A 22410-nucleotide genomic window follows, 5' to 3' on the forward strand; every position below is an offset into this window, starting at 1 on the left:
TTACAAGTTACTAAAGAAGGAACAAATATCTGCCATCCTGACAAGGAAAAAGAAATTTTCTTTAGCAGACCACTCCATTGTAGACAAAAGCACAAAGAAAGAGAGCTTTCATTTTGAAAAGCGTCTGTTATCTCCTAAGCACAGTCTTCCGAGCCTGTATCTGTGCAGTCCCACAGTTAATAAGCATCAAAAATAGAGGATGTTACAATGAAGCAAGGACAAGACAGTTCTGAATTTCACAAGCACAAGATCAACAATCGAACAGCAGGGAGGGTCAGGTTATGCACACTGCATCAAATGTTTAATGTGAATGCTGCAGTTGTAACAACTGTCAGATTAAAAAGCTACAGCAGATGAAACAGCTCAACCTTCTTTACCAGTCATTTATAGCCTGGCCTTGAGATGCCACAATGCTCAACAGTGGCGCTCATTCAATTCCTTTGACACAACACACCAGAAATAATACAAAAAAAAATTCAAACAAACAAGCAAAGTTGTGAAAGATGAGTAATACATTACATTTCTTATCCCTTAAATTACCTAAGTCCTTTCAACATCCACATTTTTTCCACCACCACTTTAAATTTGATTACTCTAAACTTAAACCCTTAAAATATCAGAATGACAAAGAAATAAATTTCAGTGTTCCTCCCTGCTTACGCATTTGAATTTCCTATATAGATACCCACAACCAAAAATACTAAGAAATCTGCAATCATAATATCATACAATTTAAAAAAACTTGTTATCAGCAAATATATTAAGCTTTGGCATTTTTATAAATACTCTTTATTGTAGCTTAGTACTACCTGTTTCAACTTTATGCAGGGTTTCTCCACGGGCTGATCCATTTGTATCTTCTGATCCAAGATCTTTCTTCTGACCATTGGAGGTATAAACTCTCACTTGACTCATCAACTGCACAGGCAGGCGATTAGATGGTAGAATATAAGACAGGCTTCCACTTTTCATTGACACTTTCCATCCTAACACAGAGAAGAAAAAAAAAAAAAAACTGTTTCAGGCAGCCATTTTGGAAGGAAAAAGAAGGGAAAGCAGTCCTGCTCTGGCAGCATAAGTTATGGAAAGTTGGCTTGTAAGTACTGACCCACACTTATTTTACTCACATTTATGAACTACAAAATGAGAGTACCTAGCATGCTTTCACTGCCTCCCTTCAAACATCCACTTCTAAATTTCATTCTAACACTAGAGGGTTTTTCCCACACTCCAGTGTACATTTTTCCCAGAGACCTCTGAATGATCTTAAGGGTTAAAAAAAAAACCAAAACCAAAGCTATTTGACAAGATTGGCTTTCTGATACGTTGTCTCATTCTAGTCATACTGCCTCAAAGTCTTTAAAAAACATATATTGATAAAAGAACAAATACAGATCACTACAAAACCATTAGCCAGTGTTGCCATTTCATTTCACTCTCTGCACACCCTGTACAAATCATGGCTTACTAATGAAGAAAAACTGAACTGTGTATTCTGCAAATAACTGCAAATCATACAGTTGCTACAGAAATCACATAGAAAAGCAGACAACATTGTACAAAAGATTTTACAGGGAAGTGTCTTAAATTTTGCAGCATTCACAACAGACAAATTACAAGATAAATATGCAAAAAGTCCATTGAGAAACCACCCTGGGTAGGCAATCTTCCATTTCAAAAGATCAGCCAAAAGCAGAGTTGCAGTACAGACCAACCTGTATTAGCAATCAGTTTCTTTTAGGGAGCACAATACTTCTGTAGAGAGGGCAAATAATACCTCCAACCAGAAATGCAGCAGGGAAACTGCTTTGAAAAGCACTCACTAAAAAATAAATACATTTTAATAATAATTAAGAGGTGCCAGTAAATAAAGTCATACAAAGCATGAACACTTAACCATTAATAACACATCCCTCACAAAAAAAAAAAAAAATTACAGAACTGTCCTTTCTGTAAAAGTCTGAACAGCTTTCCTTTCTTTTTCAGTATTCTGCACACCTGCATGTCTACACGCACTAACCTGAACCTTACTGAAGGAAAAATTTCCCCAAAAAAGGACAGCTCTTACTGTCACAATGTGACAAAAGCCCTTAATACTGAACTCAACGCAGTTCACTAAACTTACTGATTACGAATTTATAAAACCCTACAATAAATACGTGGCACAAGATGAGCAGTGCTCTTTGCTAAGGTTTGGTCATACTGGAGCAGTTAAAAAGGGGAAACTTAATCAACACATTCAGAGGGCATTTTTCCTACTAATTCATGCGCACGCAAGAAACCGCTAAAGAAAAAGAGCATTTACTGCAATTTAACCGCGACTACACGAAAAGGGGCAAAACTGCTCAGAAGTCAAATTCCACGAGATCTGTAGCCTAAAGGAAAAGCCAGGACTCGCTCCTCGGACCAACACAAATCCTGGAAGACCATGCTATGCTTTATGTAATTACTGCAAACTTCGGCCCAGCACGGGCATGACGCGCCTGCTCTACGTCAGACGGGGCTGGTACAGCCCGGCCGAGGACACCCCGGCCCCGCGCCGCGCTCACAAAACACTTGCACGTTTTCCTTCTTTTTACAGCCGACCCTCAGAAAGCAGCCGGCGCTCCCCGGACCGCGGGTGCTCGCAGCCGGGAGCGGTGCTACCGCCTCGGGAGGGACCCCGGCTGCCACCACCGCCTGCGAGCGCCAGCACTAGCTGTGCCCCAGGCAAACGCAGAGCTCCGTCACAGCTCCCTAGGAGCCGCGGCCGGCGCGGTGCAGCGGCCCGGGCCCCGCAGGACTCACCGTGGCAGGCGCGGGGCCGCGGCGCCGCCTGGCACCGCAGGTACAGGCGGTAGAGGCCGCGGCAGCCCCGCCGCTGCGCGGCCAGGGCCGGCATCATGGCGGCGGCCGCTCGGCACGGCCGGCAGGCGGGCGGCGATTCGCATCGGCGGAGGCCGGCGCGGCTGCGGCGGAGCCCCGCTGGCCCCGGGCGGCGGCGGCGGTGGCCGGAGGCCGGCGGTGGGCGGCGCCGCGGCACCCGGATGTGCGGGGGCACCGCGGGGCCGCCGCTGACTCACCCGCCCCGCCCGCCGCGCCTGCGCCGGGCCCGGGGAGCCGCGCCGGGTCGCGCCGGGCTCGCCCTGGCCGGCGGCTCGGCCCCAGCTGCGGCACCTCGGGAGCAGCCCCTGCTCTGTTGCTGTGCCTGGTGGAGGGGTAATACATACGTGTAACAAACGCACGCGGGTTGAATTTCTTAGGTGAAAACACTTTAGAGAATTTTTAATAGGGTCACAGAAATAAAAATGTTGGAAAGACCTCCGAGATCATCGAGTTCAATCTATGATCGAAGGGCACCTTGTCGACTAGACCATGTCACTAAGAGCCACAGCCAGTCTTGAAGACCTCCAGGGATGGTGGCTGCACCACCTGTCTGTGGACAGCCCATTCCAATGTCTAATGACCCTGAAGTAAATTCTTCCTGGTGTCCAATCTAAGTTTCCCCTGGCCCAACTTCAGACTGTCTTCTCATCCTGTCACTTGCTACCTGAAAGAGCCCGACTCCCACCTGGTTACACCCTCCTCTCAGACAGTTGTGGAGAATGGTAAGGTTTCCCCTGAGCCTCCTTTTCTCCAGGATAAATACCCCCAGCTCCCTCAAAAACTCCCCACAAGACTTGTAGTCCAGACCCTTCACCAGCTTCATTGCCTTTCCCTGCACACAGACAACACTAAAATATGTACACTAAATCTGTTTGTGTGATTTCTGGATGAAAATGTGGTCCCCTAGCCTAAGCCATCCCCTAAAATGCACTTCCTAGATCAGTGCTGATAAAATGAGATTTAAAATTATGTCTTCCTCCAGGGAGAGTGCCATGTATCTGATCCTATACTCCAGGGTTGTAAGGGCTGCTGTGCCCAGCTGTGACACCTCCTGCCCTGCTCACCTACAGCCTGGCTCAGGACCATGCCTGTAATCAGTCCCACTGGCACTGTATTACATTATTTTTTTTTCCCAGTATAGCTTTGATATTGGTTTATATGACTGAGAAAATGTCTCGGGCTTCCTTGTCTTCATTTGCACATTGGGAGGAACATGGGAGCTCACCAGAAGTTAGGTTGATAAGGAATTTGGATAATTAATGTACCTGATAATCCACAAAGCATTTGATCTCTGAGGAGAGTTATTACAGTGCCTGTCTTTAACATACACAATTAGATTTTAAAACAAAGTTTGTTGGCACATCTTTACCAGCTACCTAGTGAGCTGCATTGCCAAAACAAGTTTTCCTAGAAGCCCAGGGGAGGCAGATTGAGGTAGAATACTTTCACAGAATAATTAACACTCATCTTCCCAGTAGTACAATTGCAGCCATACCAAATGATTCAGAAGTATTGCAACAGATGCTCTATCATTAAGTACCAGATGTACAGCACTGGAATTAAATACTAAATTGACTGCAAGTTGTAAAGTAGCACAGCTGAGGTCAATGTTGCAGTCTAATATGCAGCTGATATATTTGCTGGCTGCTTATTTTGGCAAGAGCCTAACAGTAAAAAAAGAAAAAGAAAGAGGAGGTTAAGTGTTCCCTAATTTTTTCCCCTATGTAAAGATATTTGAAAGCATATAGAAATTCTTGAAACATTTGTACCTGAAGAACCACTGCTATACTCTAGAAGAGATGCGAAGTTTAGGTTTATTGTTTCCTCTCTAAAACCAAATGGAACCACTAACTATTTGATATTCTTTTATCCATCTGAATAACTGAATTTGTTTTGTCTAGTTTTGGCACTGTATATATGAAACAGGAAGGAAAAGAATAAAACTGGAATATCATAGACAGATTAATAGATACTAAGTGTGGTGGTCAACCAGGATTTACACAATCAGCTGTGCATGACCCTTTATATTGACAAACACTGAAAACAAATGGAGACAAAAAGCAAATAAAAGAGCATCAATAACAGCCTATTCTGCAAGGGACAGCCAAGTACTTAAAGCAATTGATAATGAAGTACCAAGACTCCTGACATGCAGCTGCAGCATCCTAAGAAAAAATATCAACCTTATTTATGAACATCTCAGCCATTAGTTATCAATCACTAGCAATGAACAGAGAAACATCCTAAATTGTATGGTATTTCAGGACATCCAAACTGGCTACTTTAAGTCTGTATTTCATAAAATCAAGTTAGTAAAAAAAATAAATGTAAAGTCTCATTCAAGTTGCTACATGCTAAACTGATAAAAAAATATTATTTCTATATACTATGCTTGTACTTGGGCTTTCGTGCCACCTGAACCTCTGTCTAGGGAACCAATTGTGTGAAGATCCTGGTACGTTGCTCATAAGAGGTGGGGAGACGTGCTACCATATCAGTCATTTCCTCAGGCCTCCTTTTGCAAAAACTCTAAAACTCTTTTTTATACAGCATATTACCTTGCCTACAAAAAAATTATAGGGTTAAGTTGCCTTACCAGGTCTTCGGGAAGAACAGGGACTATGGTTACAACCTTTTAAGATTTAGAACCTGTTTTATGGAGACACTTGAAAAGCTTACATAGAACTGGTTGCAGACCAGGAAAGACAGGTGACTGGATTGAAATATAGGTCTTTGAAAACTTTTTTCCTCATCCCTGTTTATTTAAAATAACTCAGTAACTGACTGTATTACTCAAGCTACAACAATCCATCATGATGAAATTCTCCAGTATTACTGTCTAGCAATAAATATATGATATGTAAAGGCTAATAAGAAATGAAGGATTTTTAGTGTTTCTTGTATGAAAAATGAAGTAACATAAAGCAAATGTGAGTATCTTTTTAATCTGAAATTCATTAAATATTTCAAGTTCATACAGTGGAGAGAGACTTACAATGTCCCCAGATCCACTTGAAGAGCTGATGGTATTGACTTAATATAGTTTAAATTACTCTTCAGGATTCCCATCATATCCTGCCTTGTGGGTCTCTCATATAGCACAGCAAGGGGGGAAAAAGGGAAAAGGGAAAGACTTTTGATTTTTGTACCTTTTATGATCCTACACATATACAGTTAACACAGCTACATATCAATAGTACAAAAAAGTGTGAACACATAACGTCCAGTGATCCCAAACAGCCTTTAAGTTTTTCAGGCAAACCATTTAAATTCACAGAAAATGAGACAATATTTTGTGACAGGCAAGTGCATGAGGGGAATGACTCTTCTGAAGCAGAATGGTGCATCTTGAGAAGCTTGCATAACTACTCTGAGTCATGCAGCTCTGTAAAGCTATTTCATGGTCACTGGGTGAAAGATCTACATAAACAGAAAGTAAATATTTTCATTTCCAGCACATGGATAAGTGTTTTCAGTTATTCACATGCAGTTCATTCACCTTAACATCAGCAGTCATCTGCAGTTTCTTAAACTGGGGGCAGCAGTCCTCAACCCCAGCAGCAGCTAGTGACTGCTAAAGGACAGTAAATCATGAAGAGGCATTATTCTCGTGAGAAATTTAAATGGAAACTTACTTTCCTTTAGCCAATAGACTCAGGAGGAGCACATTACATTGCTAAATTTTTTATCTTCATAGTTGCAAATGAGCCACTAGAGGTCAGTGGTTTGGAATAAAATTAGCACATGGAGGAATAATTCTATTTCATTTCAAATGGACAAATCATACAATCAAATAAATTGTCCAGCCTCTGAGTAAGGAAGAAGAACTCTTAAGGTTAGCAGCACTTACCTTCATCCAAAAGCAAGAAAGCTAGCTTTAAATTTTTAAAAACAATACTAGGTACATAATACATAAAATACTGAAACAACTACTCATTCTCTTCAGTAATATACAGACATGCATAAGAACACAGGACTGGAGGAAGCTTCTTGTACCAGCATCCAGCTCTTGCTGCTCCACTCCTCGTATCATTTCTTGCATGAACCAAGCAAGGACCCGCTTAAAAGCAGCTTGATTCTTTTGCTCATAAGGGAAAAAAAAAAAATAAATACAAGAATGTGGGTGGAATAAGCGCAATTAGTGCATAAAGGCAGTATATTAGAAACGCCCGTGAAGTGCAAGAATCTTCTTTAACAACTAATTCCCTTAAAAATGTGTAATACTCTGCAAAGAGAGAAGGATGCCAGAGGACAGGAAGAGGCTGTTTCATCATGAAGTGCAAAATGTATTACCACTTCCAAATAGGGGAAAAAAACCCCAAAGTACTAAATTTCATTTAGTCATTTATCTACTGCTGTAAGTAATATATACACATCATCCATTCACAGTATATACATATTAATGCAACTGAATGGCTTACTTCTGCCCCAGAGTGATGTTAAAAAATTTGAGATAATTAGAAATGTGAATAAAGCCATTGGATGCTCAGACACATGCTGAACTTGATGCTTGTTGCTGTACCTGTAGTTTTCTAAGGCTTCAATATTTCTCTGTATTATGCAGTTACACAACTGAAAATGCCACTAGACATGAAAATTCAGAAAGTGAACCTCAGATTTCCATCTACCATTACAAAAAACTTTTTAGCCATAGCTTTGATTTAAACTTTATCACTGAAAGGATTCACAGTTATTTTTGTTGTGCTTTAGTCAGAACATAACTGAAGTTGTTACAGCAGAAAGTATGTTGAAAGGGATCATAGTATGGAGACATCTGTTTGGTCAGATTTTCTAGATTAAAAAAAATATCCAAAAATATTAAAATACCAAGTTACATCATGTTATAACTTAATACTAAGTTATATCGGGTTCTATGCAAACATAAATCAGGACAAAACCTCATAAATTGCACGTACAAAGTCTTCCTCCAGATGGCCAAGAAAAAAACATAGCAAAGCAACATGGAAAGATAAAAGCCAAAAAAAAAAAAAAAAAAAAAAAGGCCAAGAAGCCCAGATTATTTCTTTCTTTACTTTTTCACTGCATAATTTTCAAACATAAGAGAAGAACATGTAATTCCACTGCAGCTGTTTTCCGTTTTAAATAAATCAAGATTAGACTGTCATCTCCTGTATAGTGTGGCTATTTCAACAGTATTTTAACAGAGAATAAATGATACATAATTTACTTGAAAATTTAGCTTGAAAATTAAAGTACTATCCAGAGGATACTGATGACATGAAACCATGAATGGTGAAATGGGGTTTGTGAAAGCCACAGAGCATCCAGCAGGATTTCCAGACACCTTTATATCAGAGAACTGGTGTGACACTTGGAGTGTCCTGTGTAGGGCCAGGAGCTGGACTTGCTGATCCTGACTGCTCCCTTCCAATTCAGCATATTCTATGATTCTGTGATTTTCTGTGTTCTCATTATTTTTCTCTCCAGTCTTCTACCGTCTTTTTCTATTGCACTTCTACCTTCATGAAAACTATAGCTGATACTGCTTTAAATCCTACAGATAATCCAGTCCTGTTTCGTTTACAATTTCTGATTTTCAGCTTCATTTTCCTGTGAAATATCTGAACTGATGCATCATCTTCATCTAACATACTTTTATCACTGCTTTTAACACTGGCAAAGTAACACGAGCGAATATTCACAGGAACACATATAGCAAATGAAAACATCATGATCTGCACTTGTTCCAGGACAGCAGTTTCCTCATGCCAAAACACAGGTATACAACTTTCTCTGCTAACACCTGCACTGAAAATATGGCAGTAGACTGGGACATACGTAGATTTTTTTTCTACAGGACTTGGTGTAATCTATGCTAGATATAAAGCAGAATAGTTCCAATGAATTAATGGAAGGGATCAGCTCTTTTTTTTTTTTTTTTTTTTTTTGTGGTTTTTTTTTGTTTGTTTTGTTTTTGTTTTTTTTTGTTTTTATATACACCTTAATCTTCCTGTTTCTCTGTAAAAAGTAAATGAGTGGCTGCAGTAGCTCACTGCATTCTGCACTATTCTAAACACATACCCAAAAAACAAACACCCAACATGCACCTGGAACACTCAACACAAAGCTGTTAAGTAACAGCTTTGGTCAGTAACTCAAATTCACTCAGAGATTTGAACTTAAATAAGTGCTGTTTTGCAACACACAGGTAATATTTAAAATCCAGAAGAAATACACAATTTGATTTCAAGAACATCAACAAAACAATAGGTATCAATACAGAAAACTATTTAATATGTTTCAAAATAAATATTTGACATACAAAGCACATACAGTGAAAAAGGGTCACAATAAATTACAAATGGAACTACTTGCTCATTCACTGAGAGAAGCCCTTGGTATTTCCAATTTCATACCATCAAATTTATCATTCTTGCTGATTTAAGCACAGCACTGAACAAATATGGATCCCAGTGCTTTCTTTCACAGGTACTGGTATGGATAATTTACTGCAGTGATCCAATTTGAAAATCAGTAGGGACCAGTAAATCGCTGCATAAAAGAAAGAGCGAATGAGGTGCTTTTCCCTTAGTGTCAGCAGCCTGCGATTATTATGTTTATTAGATTTTCTTGAGAGGGCTTCACATTTTCTCAAATATGCAGGAGAACTATATTTCCCCTCTGAGCCCTTACATTAGCATTTTGTGCCTCAGTCCTTGAATACAAGTAAAAGATGAATTTTTCAATTAATTTTAAAAGTTTATACCATCTGGATGGCACAGAACTAAGCAATGAAACTCCCTTACCTGCACAATATCTGCCATTATCACAGAGCTAGCTTCTGCACAGAAGTTAAAAAGTAATGCTGAGATTTTATGAAAAAGATTTTTGAATCCACATTAAAGATTAAATTCTATTACACTATTGATACTGATATCTTTCCATCTTTGGAATAAAGAATTGCTTAAGGTTCTGTCTTTAAAAGGGGATTTAAAACAGCAAGGCCTGACTATTCCTGTGACTTCAAGAAAATTATAGCGCTACAGAAGTTACAATACAAAGATACACTAACCAATTTCCATGTATATATAGTTTAACCACAAATAGGTATACCAGAGCAATTAAAAATTATAGACAAAACAGATTAGCATACCCTACTACCATTTAGCACGTTAAGGGCTTGGGATCTTACTCTGCTGCATTATTTTTTGTCAGAGATGATGATACAAGGGCCACACCTAGCATTGCACGTGAAAATCAATTTTGACTTTAAAAGAACGTGTTGCTCTAGCTAGCACACTATCTTCTTTACCCTTAATCTGAGCACTGTAAGGTACAGCACTTTTCATCTGAGCAATGTAAGGTACAGTACTTTTTGAAGTATTTAAGACCACAGTTACAATAATTTTAGGAGCCGGACTAACAAGTCATATGTAGAGCAGAAATGAAACAGTTTCATCTGGGCAGTTGTCCAACTCTTTTATTTCCTGTTCTCCCAGAACTCTTACATAAGGCAAGTGCTCTTTCCTTCCATGTCTCCATTCCTGTCTTTAACATGAGTAAGAACTTCGTAATAAACACGGCATCTGTACAGCAAGTGTTGCAATACAGGTGCCTAACGATAAAAGGGTCTAACACAGACTGTACAAAATAATTTGCTACATTACTTGTTTGGACAGTACAATCACATACATAGTTAGCAGCTCCAAAACTGTTGGAAGAAATAGTGGCTCATAATTATAATAATTTTTATTTAAATCCTTACAACATTAACAGATATTACTCCACTTAAAACACCCATCAAAGAAAGGAGCAAAACATAAAACTGACAGCACAGAAATGACAATATATGCATAAAATCAAATAAAAGGCAATAAAGGAGAGGATGGATGTATTGGTGAGTTACTTTGTGTAAGAAATCCTAACTGGCATTAGCTACTGCAACAGACCCAATGGCTCCTGATACTTTTAATCTACAGATGAAAACAGAGAAGTGTTAAGCTGGAGCACCACTTTTACAGAAAGCTCGTACAGAGCAAGGGGTTGGTCTACCTGCAGAATCTGTACAACAGCACTTAACTTACAAAAGCTAAGATGACAAAAAGCAATGAGCAGTATGATTTATACCAGTGGAAACAGTTATCACATTAGGTAGGAAACCTTTCAGTAATACAAAAACTCTTCTGCTTCATTTTGGGATTTGCAGGCACTTTATGGTCAGTTGCAAAATTTCTCTACAATCACAGACTTGTGTCACAGCCTCTGCATCACAGCTAGCTGTTGACAGCATAGCAGCATGAACATACAGCTCTCTTCACCAAAAAAAACCCCTCAAGCTATCAGGATACTACCACCATTTTATATTTAATTTAATCATTAGAAGAGAAACAGTCACAAACTGTGGTGAGGAAGCAGGCTCAAGGACAGAATGTTTTTGCCAGCATTGAGGAAAATCAATGTTATCACTTAGGCAGCTGAAAGGCTATGGTAAAAATCAAAGTTGATACAGAGCACAGGTCAGTTTCCCCATTTATTTGGCTTGAACATTATTCTTACAATATTGTCCCATGTTTTCTCAGCATGTTAGAGAAATAAGTTTTACCAGCCCACAAGCTGCTCATTTGTCAAGCAAAGCCAAAAATATGCTACTACCAAAACCAAATCAAATCCCTTTTATGAAATTTCCTCCTCTTTTTTTTCCTTCCTCATTTTCAAGACTTAATAGAAAGAGATTAATTCAGTATTCACATCTAAGTTCTACTTCACAGCACTGTCTTCCAACTCTTTACTCACAGCATTGTCATTCACTTACTCCTTTTAATCCTTCTCCTGCATTCATTGAGTTGGATCTCTACTTAGCATCCTTCAGTTACAGCTGCATTACACTGGATCCAGTTTAGCCTCCTCTCTAATTTAGTAACATCATACAATTAGGGAACAGTAGAATGCACTCATAACAAATGTCAGACCACAAAAATTTGCTCGGAAGTAACATGTTATTTTGCATACTGTAATTACAGATTTATTTGCCTTCCACTCCCAGTATGGGGGATCAACTTAGATGACCAAATTCATTTTTACATCGCAGTGGTGCCAACAGCTGAAGAGAATCTGATGTCACCATTCAAAAAACACATCATGCAACATGACAGAGAGTCTAGAATCGTGCTGAGGAACTGAAACAGTAATAAGTAGGTCTGAATTTTTCTCTGATTAGATACAATTGTTGCAGTGCTTATTCTTGGGTTAGATTTTGAAGGAAAGGTCATAAATTTTTGCACTTTAGAAGGCAAAAATTCCCTATAAAATGATTTAGAAATGCACAAGACATTATATCCCAATTCAGAGGCAGCAGTGGGAATATAGGAACATGCACACATACACACAGGACAGCATTCTGCTCAACTTCCAGGTTCAAGCATCAGTAAGTTGTGTTAAAGAGAGAAAATGAGCCTGAAGAGCCTAGTGAGTTACATTTAACACTCCTTTTTATTGCAGTAGAAATTTTAGTTTTTATCAAATCCTCAAATTACAGGATATACACATAATCAATCTCATTGCAAGTCTTTAGCAGCTGTAGAGCATTAACTGCATGCAGTTGCTTCTGCAGTGTGCAAGTATTCCATAAATAGCTAATCACGTTCAGAGAGCGAGAAAAGTAGTCAAAGAATATCATATTCAATTACCAACTGATTCATCAGTACCAAGAGGTTGAGCAAAAAAAATGAAATAAGTTTATAAATACATGGCTCTGATCTAAAAATTAATACAACTGGAAAGTCGGAATGATATCCATATCACGAACAAGATAACTCAATAGTTACAGGAAAATACTTTGCTTCAAGACTGTTTTTGAAACTGTTTTCTCATAAGGTTTCTCTGACCATGGAAGAATAGTTAACTGCTACAGAATTTTACAATAGGACAATGAAAGCCCTTTAACTTTATGCAATCAGAATACTAACACTAACTACAGAAAATTCAGCAAATATTTTGCCTTGAATTTCTGGAAATAAATTGTGTTCAGATAATATTATTTTTGCATGACTTACCCTTCAGTTGCTGGTTGAATGCATAACCAGTGTAATTAATTTATGCACTTAATTTAATATTCACTTCTGTAGTCATGACACTGGCTTCAGATCAGTCATCAGATGGATTTATGCCAAGAAATCCTACACCCATTTGTTTCAGAAGCTGCCTAAACAGGTGCAATTCTTTATGCAAATCTCTTATCACAATGAGGGTCTCAGAAACTGGAATAACAATTTATACAGACTACCTACAGATTAATTTTCTAAAAAGCTAACATGCTTGAATTACTGCAGTCTCACATTTGTGTGGACACGACAACAAATCTGCAATGACTCCGCAAAAGTTACTTCATTAACATTGATTAGTTCATTTGAGACATGGTTAAAAGTTTAAGCATTGCATCTTAGTCTTAAAATCCTACAGGTCAGCAGTTTGGCTTGGTAAAACAACTTGTTATGACAAGAAAACTGCACAGAGTTTTCTGTGATCGGTCTCAGTATTTCTTCCAACAGTGTAATGTAAGATTATGTCACAAGGTAGAAACATGGGAGAGTTCTTTTAAAGTATTATTAATAAAAATAGCCTCTCATTCAGAAAGCAGTGTTATCTCTGTCAGCTTGATAGATTTTAATCCCTTGTGTTAACTTCAAAGTGGGCTGTATTTCTACACTGAGTATTGTAAATTGGACAAAATAGTTCTACAGATACATTTAGTAAGCAGAAGAATACTGTCCAAAGTGTACTGCATAGGTATATGTATCAACTGCTTTCCACTGGAGACATCCTAAAGTAGCTATAGTTCCAACTAACATAAAACTAATAATAACCTTGTAATAACTTTAAATCAATCTCAAACAATCCTTGATTTAAAAAAAAACAAAAAAAAACCCCAAACTTGTATGATAGGGCATGTTTTAGGTATGATGCAGCTACTTTTTTCATCAATTAACAATACAGCACGGTTAATTTAAGTTTCTATTATTTGTTTTTATGAAATTTATGCTAAATTTCATATTATCTCCAAGAAAAGCATTTATGTATTTTTATACAGCCTGGAGTGAAATCAGTGTAAAACCAGGAATTTCCAATCATCAGCAGAAGTGCCAGCTGCTCATAATGTTCACAAAACACGAGTGCCTGAATTTGGCTATGCAACAGTTGGTGCCAATCTGCTTATAAAGGAAATGCCACTGAGGCATAGTCTTCTTACAAAAACAGGGCACGAGGGCTTCGTTATTAAGTGTTCAACAACAATCCTGAGCTCGGTGAAGAGAGTCCTGAAAAATCAGATTTAAAGACAGTTTTAAAATCCTATGGCATTTACCAGAAGTATTATCCACATGTATCTTTTTCATTAACTTCTTTTCTCAGTATCACACTCACATACACATTTTAAGTTAAATTCTTTAGACCAACTCAGTACTGCTTCCAAAAGCTTCAGAATTCTTGACTTTTAAACATTAACATTTTCAGTTTTTAAGTTTTAAGTTTTTAACATTAAGATTTTAAGTAACTCTATCCTCAGCTGGAAGTTACTGAGCTAGACACAGCAGAACTCCACCTTCAAGCAAAAAAAACAAAAGAAAAAAAAAAAAAAGAAAGACTATAAAGGCTACACAAGCACTATAAAAAAGAGAAAAAGGAATAATGCTTTATCACAAATAGTGTAAGGAGCTGGGAGGCTATTGTGTTTGTGCTACTTCTTGGCAATATGCAAGAAACCTGCACTGCAGAAGCAACTATTAGAAGACAGACATGAGAAATAAAACCGTCGTCACCAATTTCCCTTAAAATTACAAAAATGCCAGCAGAACATTTTGGATAAACTAGTTCTACTGAACGTCACTTTTAGTATTGTACAGCTTAAATTATTTTTAGATACCAAAGTAGTAAAGCAACTTCATAGATGTAGTTGGTGTTGTTGAAAGTAAATATATGTAGTAGGATGGAACAATTCATTTCTTACAAAAATAGGGAATAGAAGACAATTAAGCTTATGACTCTCATACGTCTTTGCATATTGTGGCAGCCAAAGCCACTTTCTTGGCACTCTAGCAAGTCATTTTCTGATCTAGTAGACTGCAAAGTCTGTTCACAAAATCTTATGCTATGCAATGCTTGTAAGAAAACTTCTAAAAAGCATTCACCTGAGAAAACACTCATAGGAATATTTATGATTTCAAAGTCTAAAGCAATAATATTGGCCTGACCAACTTTCAAAATCAGTAAGGTTCTATTTCAAATACAATTAGCTTTATTTATAAATTTAACTAAAGAAGGTAATGAACATGTTTAAGATCATCCAGAATTTTTTTTTCTCTCATTATTACACAATGTTTTAAGTGCCTATTCATATTTGGGCTTAGCCTCAGATGCACCTAGAATCTAAAAATAAGGATATCTCTCTGATAAGAAAGACTTTCTATTCCCAAAGTGTAGTTTTAATTACACAAGCATGTTCTGAAAGCTCCCATTCAAGAATGGTGGTATGTTTCTGATCACTTACATGAAATAAATTTAATCTTTAACCAGCCAGGGTTTTATTTAGCATCCCAGGTGTATTTCACATTCTACAACTGCCATTTGCAGATGTAGTATTATGAGTTCATTTTAGAATGAGAAGTTTCTGAATGCCTAAGCATTCAGTTGAACACTAACTTCCAAAATCAATTTAGTACTTACCGACAGTATGGATTTCGCCGAGAAGAGTAGCGTAATGTAAGAAACCTATAGTAAATGAATGGCTGGAGCAGACTCCCTTGTCCACTGAAAGAGAATTGTTCAGTAGAGCTTACTAGTGACAAACAAAAAACCAAAACAAAACACCAAACCCAGGAATTTTTAAGAACATTTTTTTAAGAAAAGTAAGCAAACTACTTGTACTTTAATACATAACTACACACTTAAAAATGCAGAAACATTATATAATAAAACTGCTCAATGAAGCAGTTAAAGTGCTGTTCTTGTATTGAATTTATATTTATGAAGCCTCTTTCTGGGGGTGTGCAAAGAATCACAGGAATGATGGTGGACACGTGTTCCATAGCAGGAAAACACCTGCTGATAAGCCCAGAAACTGGCTGACATAAGCAGTCCAGTTACAGTGACCCTGTTCAATCTAATTGCAGCACTTTGAATATCTGGACCTTATTTCTAGCATCATATTTCTTTTGCAAAACTTCTCAGAACACACACTGCACAAAATTAGAGATAAATAATAAAACTTTAATGCCAAGCTAATACCCAGTTATTTCAGTTACACTGAAATTAGGCTTTAGTATTTCACAAAACTGCTGATTGACATGGCTGTGCTGTGAAATAGTGGAAACATAGCACACAAACCATACACAGCGAAGCACAGAAATGTCCTAAGTTTTAATGACTGAAGCCGCTTTAAATAACACATTACTGAAAAATTCTGTTTGAATTTAAACATGATGATAAGTTCCAGTATGTAAGTATTAGCAGCATCTTTAGCCAGAAGAAAAATATAAAGTGAAAGTGGGCTACAGGAGGGAAGAAAGAGGAAATCTTGAAACATGTTCAGTATTGACAAACAATTTAATATGCTACAACATTTAAAGAACAAAATCTCACAATAGCTGCATTTAGCAAGTAAATTATTCTAAAGTTTGACATATGACCTTTTACAATCTTCAGTATCTACCAGATGACACATCAAGCAGCAATATTTCACATATTACATTCTCCGCAGTGAGGCAAAAGAAAAAAAAAACTGTACTAAGTTCAAAGCACTTATAAGTTTCAGACACTGGATAGAGTGTATCTGTCAGCTGGTAAGTGGTCTCAGATGGAATGCAAATCCTTGAGGGCTGAAGCATTAAAACGTTCAGCTGATATATCAAAAGATAAAGACAAATTATGCGTCCTATCCAAGAAGGTAAAGCCTCCCTTCTTCTGCTTATGAGACCACTCAAGATAAATGTTCCCACTGTGCTAGAACTTGTATAGACAAAGGCTGCATTCCCCCTCCAAATATTAAAAGGCAATGACCCAAACTTCTGTGACGGGCAGGTCATTATGCCTGTACAACTTCAGTAGGATTCCAACATGTTCAAGATCCCTAAAATGACTTCAACAGGCAACACAGCAAGCAAAATCAAATGGAATAAAAAAACCCAGAAGGGTCACTGCTCAGAAGCAGCACAGGAGAATGCAACCTACTCCTGCTTGCACATTTTTTGCATAATGAAACTTTGCCATTTAAATTTCAGGAATCTAATTGTCAAGAATAAGAGTTCAATTTCAGTGAAACTGAAGATCTTAATATTCTACTAAACAAACCAAAATTAAACTTACTGAACAATGTACTGATAGAAATGTAGGCGAATTCAAGTGTCAAGCCTGAAAAACTCCCATGTGACTCATCACCCACGCTATGAAAGGGAAGGTTTTTTGGTGCTCAGTTACATCATAGTGAATGCCTTTTGATGTCAGGATGCACCAACTTAAGAAACCTAAGAATCACTTAAATTTTATTTGAAGTTCAAGCCTCTGTCAGCCAGAACCATACAAATGGAGTACTATGAGCCACAGAGAACTCATTTGCAAAAAGCGGTCTTGTGTAGCAAGTTTCTAATTATTTAAATATTTATCATTATTCTTACCTGAAGAGCATAAAAACTGTAGCTGGCATCAGGAAAATTTCATTACAAGCAATGAATTTTAGAATATTCTGTTGATTAGCATTCAGTTTCTCTAAGAGGTTTCTCAAAAAGGGCAAACTATTTGAACTTCGTGCCTTTAAAGAAGAAAAAAATATTTACAGAAAACATAAAAGTTACATCTATCTCCATTAATACAGAGAAAACAAAATGCAAACAATTGCTATTTAACACCCATTTCAACATTTTAAGACTTCATCAGAGAGATGACTTCATTCATTGAGATTAATATCCTAAGGAAAACTAGTACAGGCTTGAACTCCATAATTTACAGAGTTCAATTAAAAGCATCAGATATTTCAATTCCCTCATCCACCAATTTTAGGTTCAGCTGCAGAGACAGCCACAAGCCTTGTTCAGTCCACTAGGAGGAAGTGCCCATGGTAGCATGACAGCCCAGTTAGGAACACCAAAGCCTGGAGTTACATTAAGTTGCACAGGACAGTGCATTGAGCAGCAAGTCCAACTGGCAAGTATTTTGCTTGCTCTCATCCTGTAGTTTGTTACTTTATTACTGAAATAGAACAATAAAATTCAGAGGCTATGGTTTAGCTTAAAGAAGACATGTCTTAAGTTTCAACTTAACCGTTCCACAGATTCTGTTTTCTTCAAAGAAATTTGAAGAACAATAATGAGTGAGAAAAATAATTAGCTGAGATTCTATATTACAGTTTCACTCTAATTCCTCTAATGCAGCCAAAGAAAACCAAACCACAGCTGCAACTCAAACCTGTTTATAAACCCTAAGAATACTAACTGTATTAATCATAACATATACATATCATACTTACATCAAGAACCTTCTTTGTGTATGTGGCAGCATGAAGCAAAGAGAACAGCAAAACTGGAAAAATACTCACTGAAGCAAGCCATAAGGAAAATAACAGGCTGTGCAAGTGCTTCATTTCTCCATGATGTTATACTACACCAGTGATAGCTTGATGGATCTTTGCAAAAGTTTGGCGGGAATGACCTATACTGAATGAAGATATGTGTAAGTCTAATACCTATATTTACAGCTCTTCCTTCTGCTTCTTACACCTCTTTGCTATGCACTTAATTATTAACTTCAGAATATGGGTGTCTGCAAGTATGCAAAAGTATAACACACACCATTAGACACCAGTGTGCTTCTACTGAAATGCGTTCTCTCTGCACAGAAGGCACAGCTGAGCTTACTACTCCAAACTTCTGAAATATGTAGTCGTAGTTTTTGTTGCAAGACGCTACAAAATTATTTTCTTTACCAAAGAACATGCAGTTGCCAGCCATTCCGATTTTACAGAGCAAGAATGTAGACATTTCTCTGTCAGAAGGATTTTAAGAGTAGGACATTAAGCGTACATCACGTGGCATAAAGAAATGTCAGCTCTGACATGTCACCTTTGACAATCCACAGGTGCAAATTTTGCTGCTTTATCGGTTAAATAACTTATGTGAGAAAATTATTACTGAATAATTATCTCTCCACATGATGAATGTCTACTACAGTGAGAAGACACACGTATAAACGCTGCACTGGCAATAAATGAAATACCATCTTCTCCAAATATCACTGGAGGCTGGTCATAAAATCCACCAAACTTAAGCCTCAAAAAAAGAAAATCTAAGTAGACAGAGAATGCAGTGCTCTAATTATAGAGCTGATCAAACTGAATATGGATCAATCAACATAAGCCTCTCATATTTTATATAGAGTATGTTCTATAAATAGCAAACATATCAAACTAGTTCAACTAGTTTTTCAAATCATGGCAAATGTGATGAAAAGAATAATGTTTTTAATATATTCTAAAACATTAGCAGGATGACATAAGAAAAGGATACTTGTAACAGGGTAGGAATTCACAAAGATAAGGGAGTACAACAGGTAATGGCAGCTGTCCTCCAGCAAAGCCTGAGCCAGAAATGCCCTGCTAAGCTGGAAGTGCGGTAGCCTTTGGTGTAGTCGGAGGGCACTGGTAAGAGCATTTGCCAGCAAGGCACGCTGATAAAAGCTTGCTGCTTCATGCAACCTGCAAATCATCAGAGGAGATGTTACCATGTGAACCAAGCTCAGAAGTCTTCTACCTTTGAGAATTGCATCACAACTGAACAATACCTGAAGTACTGATTTATAATATTGTACATAAGCATTATTCCCAAAAAATAACTCAAAAGCTGTTTCACACTGACTTTACTGCATGTGCCTAAGACAACTCAATATAATACTCCATTTACACAAAAAAAACATGCATTTACTACTACTTCACATTTTTTCAATATGTTTTCCAAACACATCTACAAGTGTTTCAAACCAATCTAAAATATGCTGTTCTGACAAAAAGCATACAAGTAAGCTGAATAACAGCAATTTACCTTACAATTAAGGTAAAAAGGAAAAAAACAATTCTATGCAAAGGGAATCTAGTTTGTTTCTAAATTTTTTATGCTATTTTACAATATTATAGTACATACCCTAGAAGAGGCAGGACAAATAAAGCTGAGCAGTAAACTGTGAACAAGCGGGAAATCCACATTGCTGTATCCAACTTGTTAGCCATCAGAAATTGCTACATTGGAAAAGAAAAAAAAAAGAAAAAAAAAGAAAAAAAAAGACCAACCCCAACAGAAGTTGGTATCTTAATACTTGCATACAATGAACATTCTTCCCAACTCTATTAAATTTCAAGTCTTTCTCCAACTTCAAATATAAGCAAATTATAGCTTGAAGCAGAAAGCTTTTTTTGGTTCTGTGGTACTTGGCTCATATGATGTTACTATATGTTAATAACTCAGCTTCCTCAGAACCAAGAGGCTCCTTTGTACATTACAATCAAATACAGTGGTAAGAACTTATAGAAAAATAATTTTTCTATCCAAATACACCTCCCTAAACAGTCAGCTTCGCAAATATTATCATGTAGGGTCTCTAGACATGACTGACTTTTGCTTCAAGCTTTCTTTTAGAATTCAATGCACAACTCTGGGGCTAAATCTCCACAATTCTTAGTGATGGGGGGAAAAATATAGGATCAGGTAAAGTTAGTGTAACCACATTACAAGGAAAGTGGCATCGTTTTGGCTTACATATTCCTGGCCTTGAAAAAGCAAAAAACTTTTCACAGTACTTTGCACCTCTCTTCCTTAACCACTGTCCTGCTCAGTCCTGATATACCCAAAGTGCCAGAAAGACTCTAATGAAACACAGAATGCTTTTGACTATATGTGCATCAGAGTCAAAGCAACAGCCTCCTTCCTTAGGATAGAATTCATCTTTTTTTCCAAATTTGGACCAGCTTTTGAAGATTCGTCTTTTTTTCTGCATTTCCAGGGCACCTCTATGGAAATGACCAGAAACCTACAAGCATCTTCATAATATGATTTCGTATCTTACTTGCACAATTTAACTACAGAAACGGCATGAACCTGTGTCAAGACTAGGACAGATTATCAGGAAAAGGTTTTTCACCCAGAGAGTGTTTGGGCACTGGACTTGGCTCCCCAGGGAAGTGGTCACAGCACCAAGCCTGATATAGTACAAGCCTCTGGACAATGCTCTCAGGCACACAGTGAGACTTCTGGGGTGTCCTGTGCAGGGCCACGAGTTGAACTCGACGATTCGTGTGGGTCCCATTCAACTCAGCATATTCTATGAGTCTTGTGAAATACAGACGCTAGCACACTGACTTACTTTCTTCAATTCAGCCATTTTCAAGAGCGGCGGCACACTAACAGCGAGCTTTCAAGCGGAAAGCGAAAGCTGCTCACCCCTGCCCGCACCCGGGCGAGCAGTGCCTCGCTGCCATCCCAGCAGGACGCCCCGCCGCCGGAGCAGCACCGCGGCCGGCCCGCGCCCCCCAGGCCCCGGAGCTCCTTACCACGGCCCCGCCGCCGGCCCCGCCTGGCATGGGCCCGTTCTGCGTGGAGTCCGCCATGGCCGCACCTGCGGGGAGAGAAGCGCCTCAGTTTGTGGGACACGGGAGACCGCAGCCGCCGCCCCCCGAGCTCCCGCTCCCGGCCCGGCCGCGACCCACCGCAAGCGCCGCACCGGGCACGGAACACGCTCCGGCAGATCCGCACTCCCGGATGCGGCCGGACGCCACTTCCCGCGGGCCGCGGGCTGCCGGGCAATGTAGGCGGTGACTGGGATGCTCCCGACGGCGCCTGGCGGCGTCACGGGCCGGCGCTGGGAGGCAGCGCGGGGATGGCGCCGCGCCATGGCTGCCGACGCCGGGCTGCGGTTGCGGGGCCAGCCCGCTGGGCAGGACGCTGGTCCTTTCTCCGCTGTCCACAGTAGCCCGGACATCAGCTCGGCTTCGTCTGTATATATTTCAAAATTTGCTCCGTCTGTAGGCTCTGTTCAGGGGCACTTGTGTGTGGTGACAGCAACAGCAACAATATTAATGCTTGCTTCGGCCCCAGTTTGAGGAGTGTTTGCTCACTGAGGGCCGACTGGATTTCCAGGGCTTTGGGCTCTCGCCATAGCGGCCTGGCGAGGCTCAGTGCTGAGCATCACCAATATAAATGGGAATCGTAGCGTCACGGGACCCGTGTAGGGCGCTCTGCAGTTCCCGCTGCTGCGGTGGCCCGGCGGTGTCAAACAAAAACGGTGCAAGGTTGTACCCTTGTGTTTCAGTGCCATTGGTTCCCTATAATGTAAAAAAGCGGGGGGGAAAGCCCAAACACGCACCTCTTCAAAGCCGCGTGGGCGTAAAGAATGTCAGCGGTATTATGTTAAAAAGCGAGATTTTTTAAACAAATTCCTGAAATCTCTGGTCAATAATGATCAAACCATAAATTAGGGAGCTTTACTCAGGTACAGGTGTATCAGCAGCCTCTGACGGAAGGATGGCAAAAAGCAGAAACAGCCTTCTGTTCACTC

General features: G+C 39.0%; 2 protein-coding genes across 6 annotated transcripts in view; both read right to left on the reverse strand.

Annotated features, from left to right (window-relative positions):
• The window catches only part of SLC30A9 (solute carrier family 30 member 9), a 32724-nt gene extending 29808 nt beyond the window's left edge, over window positions 1-2916 (reverse strand). Inside the window, exons 1-2 of one of the 4 annotated variants that reach the window (XM_053940136.1) lie at window positions 2788-2916; window positions 810-986 (exon numbers count right to left, since the gene is read on the reverse strand). In XM_053940136.1, the coding sequence (XP_053796111.1) occupies window positions 810-986; window positions 2788-2884 (274 nt within the window). In that variant the 5' untranslated portion in view covers window positions 2885-2916. Of the gene's footprint in view, window positions 1-809; window positions 987-1715; window positions 1823-2125; window positions 2157-2787 lie in introns of those variants that run through there. The other 3 variants (XM_053940135.1, XM_053940138.1, XM_053940137.1) reach the window with 3 other exon arrangements.
• A 6181-nt stretch (window positions 2917-9097) lies between these two features.
• TMEM33 (transmembrane protein 33) lies at window positions 9098-21641 on the reverse strand. 2 transcript variants are annotated; one of them, XM_053940694.1, is made up of 8 exons: window positions 21563-21641; window positions 21407-21471; window positions 20004-20098; window positions 19374-19561; window positions 18338-18405; window positions 17490-17623; window positions 15544-15627; window positions 9098-14138 (listed from the first exon to the last, which is right to left on the reverse strand). In XM_053940694.1, exons 2-8 carry the CDS (start codon window positions 21461-21463, stop codon window positions 14009-14011), a joined length of 756 nt encoding a protein of 251 aa, XP_053796669.1. In that variant the 5' UTR covers window positions 21464-21471; window positions 21563-21641; the 3' UTR covers window positions 9098-14008. The 2 variants fall into 2 exon arrangements, with proteins under 2 accessions (XP_053796669.1, XP_053796670.1); XM_053940695.1 differs by having other exon boundaries at window positions 21577-21608.
• Between the last annotated feature and the right edge of the window lie 769 nt (window positions 21642-22410).

Source organism: Vidua chalybeata, chromosome 4 (assembly GCF_026979565.1).
Source record: "Vidua chalybeata isolate OUT-0048 chromosome 4, bVidCha1 merged haplotype, whole genome shotgun sequence".
NCBI lineage: Eukaryota > Metazoa > Chordata > Aves > Passeriformes > Viduidae > Vidua > Vidua chalybeata.